The sequence below is a fragment of the Vombatus ursinus genome, unplaced genomic scaffold, assembly GCF_900497805.2.
Source record: "Vombatus ursinus unplaced genomic scaffold, bare-nosed wombat genome assembly UNPS02014959.1, whole genome shotgun sequence".
Lineage (NCBI taxonomy): Eukaryota > Metazoa > Chordata > Mammalia > Diprotodontia > Vombatidae > Vombatus > Vombatus ursinus.
The window spans coordinates 8,745,818-8,754,866 of NW_020954737.1; the positions used below are offsets into that span (position 1 = coordinate 8,745,818).

The 9,049-nt window shown below is 41.3% G+C and overlaps 1 protein-coding gene across 1 annotated transcript in view; it reads left to right on the forward strand.

Moving 5' to 3' along the window:
• Positions 1-2,832: 2,832 nt before the first annotated feature.
• PIGX (phosphatidylinositol glycan anchor biosynthesis class X) overlaps positions 2,833-9,049 on the forward strand; it is a 16,117-nt gene continuing 9,900 nt past the window's right edge. Inside the window, exons 1-3 of the mRNA XM_027845248.1 lie at positions 2,833-2,955; positions 3,149-3,212; positions 3,942-4,083. Of these exons, the coding sequence (XP_027701049.1) occupies positions 2,892-2,955; positions 3,149-3,212; positions 3,942-4,083 (270 nt within the window). The 5' untranslated portion in view covers positions 2,833-2,891. The remainder of the gene's footprint in view (positions 2,956-3,148; positions 3,213-3,941; positions 4,084-9,049) is intronic.

Consider the following 9,049-nt stretch of genomic DNA (forward strand, 5'->3'; position numbering starts at 1 on the left):
CACCCGAGGCCCCGCCCCGGCTCCCTGAGGAGGCGGGCCCAAAGAGGGTGGGGTGGAGCGGGGCCTAGAGGGGAAGGGAGGGGCCGGGGGAAGGAGCTGCGGAGGAGGAGAGGCGGGGCTCAGAGGGAAGGGGGATGCCGGGGAGGAGAAGGGAGGGGCAGGGAGTAAGAGAGGGGAGGAGGCAGGGGTGGATCATAGAGGGGAGGAGAAGCGAAGGGCGAGGCAATGAGTAGGAGAGTAGGGGCTTAGGAGAGACGGGAAAAGGAGGGGAGGAGAACCTGGAGTAGTGTCGGATCCAGAACGCTTCGCTGTCTATAGCGCTTTCAGAGTTTTGCAGGGGTGGGGGTGAGGGTGGGGTGAGGGTGGGGTGGGGGCGGTTGTTTCCTCACAACAGTCCAGTGAGATAATGTAAGCATCATTAGCCCCCATTTTACAGGAAACGGGCTGAGAGAGCCCTTGGCCACAGCCTCTCCCTCCCGCCCACAAGTCCAGCACTTGGTTCTGCCACACCTCATTATCTCCTCTGTGGGAAGGGCGACGGGGCAGCAAGATCTTAGAGGGATCTTAGAGGTCATGTAGCCTAACCTCCTCATTTTACAGATGAGGAAACCAAGGCCCTGACAGGTTGAGCAAGAGGAATGGTAGGGGAAGGGGGTAGAGGAAGGAGTTTGCTACACTAGGCCAAATGTCACGGCGGAGGATGGAAGGGGGTGGGGAGAGGGGAGAGGGGAAGTGTTGGGCGGGGAAGTGCGCACGCGCCTTCCTTCGGCCACCTCCGCTGGAGCCTGCGTCTCTTAGAGAGCTCGCGCCGCGGAGGCGGGGGAGGGGCACGGCGAGGGTATTTCTTCGGCGTTCCACGGCGCATGCTCCCACTTTTCCCCTTTCCCGTGTGCTCCTGCGGGTTTGACCCGCTCCGGCGCCCTGGCTCCTAGGGCGGGGGCCTGGCTCTTGGTGTGGGGGGCGACGGTGCTTCTCAGCTGCGCCGCAGCCAGCCGCTCGGGTAAAGGGAAGGCAGGGGGAGGCCACGGGGAGCTCCAGGCTTGGCGTCTGGGCCCAGGGTCGCCGACACCCAGAGTAGTTACCAAAATGGGGATGAGGAGGGAGATTTAAACGCCTGCAGCGTGAGTCCCCCGGCGCGCGGGGCGCAGGCAGGAGCGGCCGGTCTTAGCGTCCGTCCTGTCACTGTCACCTCGGCGGGCCTGGAGCGCCTGCCCCGATCTTAATGCAGCCCGACTGTCCTCCGCTGGGAAGGATGAATGCAGTGCCTCCAGCCTGGGAAAAACTGATGTTTTCCATTTTCTTTTAAACACCAGAAAAAGAGCTTCCCCGTGCACACAGCACAACACAAAACGTGAATCTCCATTTCACATCAATTGCTTTTTTTTTTTAGGGTACATAATCAAGTTTATACGGTAATCTCATAACTGGAGCTAATTTTTCAAGCCTAGGATATAGCACTGTCATAAAGCAATGTCACGTCCAAGGGCAGAGGTGGGGGCGTGGTGTGTGGAGCATCTTCAGACTGAACCTGGTCCATCTGTTTGGGCGGAGACCCAGCATTCTCAAAAAAGCAGTTAACAGCCCTTTTTCTTTTCCTCACTCTATGCAGGGAATGAATACCTGAAGACTGCGAAATAATTAATGGCTTGAGGGTTTTTTTTAATGCTATAAATAATACTGTTAATGTTTGCATGACCAGAAAACAGGGATTTGAAATGTTTGCAGGAGGCAGGAACTAATTCTGAGTTCTAATTCGAACTTGCTAGTGAGGAAATTTGGCAATTTAGACTCCAGTGTTAAGTAATTGGACTTAAATATTTTCTTTGGCAGTGACGTCTATTTTTCTCCCAGAGTCTTGAAATCATCATATCTGTGGAAATCTTTCTGTGTAGTATTGAAAGTTTGGTCTTGTTGCAGTGGAGTTTACTGAGTACTCTCCTCTAGAGTGCACTCCTAGTAAAATGTAATTGCCTTTAAAAAAAGCACTTTTAATTTCGGTTTTGAATCTACTTTTGCTTTAAGTCAGCATAATGTAGTAAAGTCTAAATTTACATAAAAGAAATTAGGGGTACTAACATATTTAAAAGGATTCACAATAGCAAGCTGTGAACAGGGAGCTTTCCCAAAGCATTTAAAAATGTTAATATTTCAGTGGATAGAGCACTGGCTCTGGATTCAGGAGGACCTGAGTTCAAATCTAGCCTCAGACACATAACACTTAGTAGCTGTGTGACCCTGGGCAAGTCACTTAACCCCATTGCCTAACTAAAAATATATATATATATATATATATAATATAAAAAATGCTAATATTTACAAAATTTGATTTTCATTTCTACAACTTTAAAGAATTTTTGTTATGTTACTTTGTCATTCATTCAATAAACTCACTTGTGTGCAGAATATTGGGATAACTTAGGGTGTCTTAGTGGATAGGGACTTGGAGTCAGGAAGACCTGAGTTCAAATATGATCTCAGATACTAGCTGTGTGACCCTGGCATGTCATTTAACCTTGTTTGCTCAGTTCCTCTTCTGTAAAATGAGCTCCAGAAGGAAATGGCAAGCCACTCCAGTATCTCTGCCAAGAAAATCCCAAATGGGGTCTTATAGGGTGGAAATGATTGAATAACAATGTGCAGAATATTGTGCCATGGAGCTTTATTGTCTCCTGAAATACCGTATTACTAGATTGCTTGTTACTCTTAGATTTATGTTTTTGTAGTTCATATTGTAAAAACATCTTTTTTTTATTCCCTCTCACCTTTCCAACATAACATATAGACTACTTCTATTTTATAGATATGGAGGCTGATATAGAGAAATTGCCAGTGTTCTCACAGGAGGTTGCTGTGCCCTGGAATCAGAATGAAGCCTGTCTGGGTCTTTGGTCATGCCTTCATTTGACTGTCTTGGGTTTACTGGAATTAAATGGATTTTCATACATTTCTCTTTAAGTAAATATGAAATTGCCTCAATTTAAAAAACAAAACAAAACACATTATTTTTAAAAATTCAATTAGGTCAGATTTTCCAGAGAAGTCAGTAGAGAATTTGTTGCAACTTCCTTAAGCATATTTTCTTTTCAGGCCCATATATGGGGAATCTACTTTGTCAGTTTCATAAAAGGTCTCTTTCAATTGTTTTTAGGCAAAGATACCAATTGTTCAGAGATTATCCTGATACAAGAAATTGTGAAAGATGGCTTTCATAGGTAAGTTTTCTTAATAAATTGGTGGCTACTTATTCCATAACGTTGTTCTCCAATTGGGTAGGACGGTTTGCTGGAGGAAAAAAAATGGCTTGTAAGGCAATCAGAACCCATGTGGAGAGAATGCTGTGCCTGGAATCAGGAAGACCTGTGTTCAAATCTGGCCTTGGACACTTACGAGCTGTGCGACTCCGGGCCATCAGTTAACTTCTACTTCCCTCAGTTTCCTCTTCTATAAAATGGGCGTAATTCTAGTACCTATCTCCTAGGGTTGTGTAAAGATCAAATGAGATACTATTGTAAAGCACTTTGCAAACCTTAAAGTGCTATATAAATGGTAGCTTTTGTTACAGTTATCCATTTGAAGAAATATTATGAAGCAGTTTTTATGTAGCATATAAAAATCAAGCTTGCAGAAAAAATGAGAAATTATCTTGGATGGGCCACCTGATAATGGGAAGAGTTAGACATTTGGGGTTAGGAGGAAAGGCATAGGATGTATTGTAACTAAAAAGTAAGTTGAGTTGAGGGGAACTCAGGTGAAGTATCTGGGGAATTTGGAAAGACCTATAGTATTATTGTCATAATTTGACTGTTAAGTGAAAAGTCTATCAAAAGAACTCATCAATAAAACTGTTTTCTAAAATTAGTACAGCTTGATTTTGATAACATATTGCATAATGTGTGGGAACTTAATGAAGAGTATTTATTTTAAGTTTATTTTTCTTTTAGAGACTTGCTGGTAAGAGTGAAACTTGGCACAAACGTTGAAAAGTCACAGACCTGCAATGTTTTGATTAAATATCACCTTCCAATGGGATTATATGTGGACCCATATGAATTGGCTTCGTTACAAGAACACAATGTGACAGAGGTATAATTAGTAAATAAAGTTTGGGTGTGATTATTAGGTTGCTTGTTGTTTGAGCATTTTAAATCAGAGAAGCTGCAGCTTGTAGAGAAAAGTAGCATTGTCAGCCAGGAGATGTCTTAATTATTTGTGCATTTTGTTAGCCATATCCTGAAAATATTTCAAGATTAAGATCAGAGTAATATCTGGCACTTGTCAGGAATAATAATAACTAACCATTACCTAGTACTTTAAGATTTACAAAGTGCTTTCCTTATAACAACTCAGAGTATGATTGTACACAAGTCTTACTACCCTCATTTAACATGGAGTAGTTAAGGAGGAAGAAAGGAAACAAGCAGTAAGTGCTTGTTATATGCCAGATAGTGATACAAATACAAGCAAAAAGAATGATAGTTCCTGCCCTCAGTGAGCTTACATTCTAATGGCTGAAGAAAACACACAAAAAAGAGCTGGAAAAGGGGGTGGGGAATGTACCTGTAAAGGAAGGATGGGGGCCTGGTTTTAGAGTACTGAGAAAGCTGGAATGGGCGAAAAGCTTGGAGGGGAATAAAAGCTGACTAGCCCCTCTATGAAAAAGAGGCTCCAGGAGGAATTCACCAATGGCGGCCCTTGTGGAGTAGCTAGGCTACTCCAGGATGAAGAGGCCTGGTAGAGGGAAGTTTCAGGATGAGCTGCCATTGAGGGGGTTTTGAAATCTAGAGAAACAGGAACAGGGCAGGGAGGGAAAGGAGAGTTAAATGACTATTCATTGCTGCTTCCTTATCCTCTTTCCCTGCAAAGTATCTCTTCCTACTATTTTAAAGAGCCATTGGCAGCATATTTCCTTTGGGAGTAGGCCTAGTTCCCCCATGAGAGCTGATGGTAGGCTAGAATATAGCCCCGTCCAGGCGTGCCAGAAAAAAGAGATTTGAGCCTGGACTCTTCTCCTGTTAAGTTTTGTCCATTTTATATTTTTTCTTATTCTAAATTTGTCAAATAGCAACAGACATGAACATTCACATGTAGATAGGAGAATAACAAGAAAAGAAGATTATATATGAAAATACCAATCTCATATGTAGCATTTTTTTTAAATAAAGTATTTACTAAATTCCACACATTGATTCCAAAGCTATCACTTTTTTCAGTGACTCTTTCTGAACTTCTTTCTTAGTTCTTTTCTGCATTTTCTTTAAATTCTTTATTGATACTTTTCTTTCTTCTTCCTTTTTTTTTTTTGGATTGCTATTGTTACCTACCTTTCCCCCCAAATCCTCTTTTGTAACAAGTGAGCGTAGTCAAGTAAAACAAATCCATATGTTGATCATGCTTGACCCTACTTTTTAAAGGCTTATACTTATAAGTTTCCTGAAGTAAAGACTGTTAATTTTTTGGGCAACTTTTTATAGGATTTTTTAATAATATTTCATACAGAAGCTCATTAAATAGTATTAAATGACTTTTAACTAACAGATGTCTCAGAATTTGTCTAATTTCATAATCATCGTTCACAACCTTTATACTTGTTCCATAAGTTAATTTACTTCTTTATATAATGAAATCAAATGTGATTGGGAAACATCACATTATTATCTGTGTTTATTGGGAGTTCTTTCCTTCTGCTTAGCTGTATGATGGTTGTGATCCTAGTCTGTGGGGCAGAGAAACTTCATGAGAAGTAGGGTTATGCTCCCAACCCGATGGAGTGGAAGGGAGCTCAGCTGTGGAGAGAGGTTTGCTTTTGTTTTGCTGAGTGGGGCCTGTTATCCTCATGAAGTAAATCCCTGTCTTTGGGAATTAGGACCAGATTTGTAGTGTGGAGTAGCTCTCTTTAGTTTTTGAGCACTTTGAGAAAAGAAAGAAGCTAAGATGGGTTCATTAGGAACAAGTCATGCCAAACTAACTTCTTTTCCTGTTTTTGGTAGAGTTATGAGCTTATCAGGGAATAATCCTAATGAAAACATAGGATTATAGGATCCCAGGTTGAGAACTGGAAGGGACCTTTGAGATCATTTAGTCCATACCTCTAATTTTGCAGGTGAGGAGATTTTTTTTTTAGGCAATTGGAGTTAAGTGACTTGCCCAGGGTCACACAGTTAGTAAGTGTCAAGTGTTTGGTCTGAGGCCAGATTTGAACTCAGGTCCTCCTGACTTCAAGGCTGGTGCTCTATCCACTGTGCCACCTAGCTGCCCCTAAGGTGAGGAGATTTTAAACCAAAGAGTCAAAATAAGTCATAGATTCAGAAAGTGGTGGAGCAAAGATTCAAACTTAGGCTCTCTCACTCTAAATCCAGTCCTATTTCCATTATACTATGTTTCCAACCAGTAGCAGAAAGGAAAACAAATAAAACCCTATAAATGCTGCTCCAGGTGCAGTGGAGAGCTCCCAGGTATGAATCCCTGAATGTGATTCCAACTGAGATGCTTTCTTGGGATTTAAATTTTTCTAAACTGGCTGGCCTCACCTAAGGCTTTCCCTTCTAGGATCTTGGGACTTAGGTCATCTTTTTCCTTATGTTTGCTCCAAGCACTGAAAGGTGAGATGACTAAGTACCCCATGAAATGATGTTCCTTATTGGCTGTGGACCCTGACTGCCAGCTTTTTTGATGGTTTTCTAAAGATGAGTCTTGTAAACTTATCAACCCATTTAGGTGGGGCTCCTTTCTGCTGTCTGATTTCATTCATACCTTCATCTGAGAATCTTGGAAGACTTTACAAAGGATGTAACACCTGAGCTGAAACCCTTGGGCCTCAGTTTCTTCATCTCTAAAATGAAGGGTTTGACTAGATGATCTCTGTTTCCAGGTGTAAATCCTGTGTTGCCTTGGTTCTATGAAGGAGCCATTCCCCTATGTTCATTTCCTCTGGGCTCTCACCATTGCTTGGTATGAATTCTAATACACTCTTATTGCAGTAGCCTCTTAACCTATCTTCCTTCATCTACTTTCTTTCCATCTAGTCCTCCCTCTGCTACTGCCATCATCATCATCGTCATCCTCATCTTCATCCTCATCATCATTTTAAGGTTTCCAAAGCACTTTACAAACATCTCATTTGATCCTCAAAACAACTTTGGGAGGTAGGTGCTATTAATAACTCCATTTTCTCAAATCAGATAACATTTGTAGAAAGTGCCTGGCGTATAGTAGGCACTATATAAATGCTTATTCCCTCCTTTCCCATTAGAAAACTGAGATTAGAAAACTGAGGCAGACGGAAGTTAAATGGCTTATCCAAGGTTACAAACAAACAAGTGTCTTAGGTCATATTTGAACTCAGGAAGATGAGCCTTCCTACTTTCACTCTATTCGTTGTGCTACCTAGCTGCTCCTAGCCACGTCCAATTCTTTCTTAGGCCTTTATGCTGTGTGCATAATATATGAAGTCACACAACTAGTAAGTATCCAAGGCTGGATTTGAATTTAGTCTTCTTGATACAAGATGCAGTGCTTTAGCTACTGCATTACCTAGCTGCCGTATGTCATCCTTACATGTGAGGATCTGTCCTTTCTTAGACCCCCCCCTTCTCAGAAAATCTTTAATTACTTTCCTGTTGTCTAGCAGATAAAGTTCAGACTCCTTAGAGGGCTAGAAAATAGCCCTCCACTGTCTGGTACCATCCATCCTATCTTCCAGATTTCTAACATATTTTATTCCTCCATGTAGTCTATGCTCGAGCCAAACTATATAACTTATATTCCTTGTGTGTGCCCTGTGCTTTCCTGACCACAAGCTTTTTATAATATTCTTTAGGCCCAGAATCTCCTTCCTTTTCCTTTTGCCTATTGAATTCCTAACTATACTTTTTTAAAGATAAACTTTTATTGATATCTTTTGTTTTTACATCACCGAAATTTCACCCTGTATCCTTCTTTTTTCCCCTTCCAGAGACCCATCCTGTATAAAAGTGAATATGTTTTAAAGAAAAAAAGGAAGAGATAGAAAAGGGAAAAAAATCAGCAAAACTGAATAATACATAAAAAAAAAGTCTGAAATATATGCAGTATTCCACGCACGGGGACCTCTCACCTCTGAAAAGGAGTGGGGTGGGTTAATCGTCCTTTAAAATCCAATTTAGATATCATCTCCAGGAAGCCTTCCCCAATGTCTCTCATTCAGGCAGTAAGCTATTGGCACCTCTCTAATGCAATCATCTCTTTTTTGTATTATGTGTTTGTATGTAACTTTGTATCATTGTTATTTTTCCGTTACCATGAGAATGCATCTGGCCTTATCTGAATCTAATATTGGTTGCTAAACTCTGCTACTCATGAATTATCATTTGTATTGTGTCTCAAGCCATATTAATTTTTAAAGTATACAGAACAGTCTGTATACTATGAGAAATGTTGACTTTCTGGCCAGTCTGACCATGGTGTTTTGTCTTCTGCTTGACTCCCTTATTTGCATCTGTGAAGAACAGGAAGCTATTAGAATGAGTTAATCACTTTAGCCTCCACACTATCCTTTCGTTTTTTGGGATTTTTTTTTAATAGTAGTAGATAGCACATAGGTTTGGTAATACTGACATAATTATTTCACCCTCTCATGAAAATATTTTATTATCAAAACCAGGATGTCGGGGGAGGTTATGTCATTGGTCGTGCTCCTACAAAGATGAACTTTGGCAGCCCTCTTTTCTAAGAACTTCCTTGGGCTGCAGTGACTTTTCATGCAGCATCCTCAGCAAAGGCTTGAACATAAGAGTCATTTTCTTTTAACTAGCCTGCCTTAATGAAATATAGTTCATAATTTTTCCACTTTAGATTTCAGGAGCTCAGTGAACTTGAATGCAGGGGGGTGGAGGAGAGGATAACATCTTTATTTGCACCAACTTGTAACTGAAATTTAGTAGTTCTTTCAGTTATGGATATAAGCAACAAACCACAGTAGTATTAGACTTCATTGGCCTGCCAAAGAGAGCCATCGCATGCACACACACACACACACACACACACACACACACACACACACACACACACACAC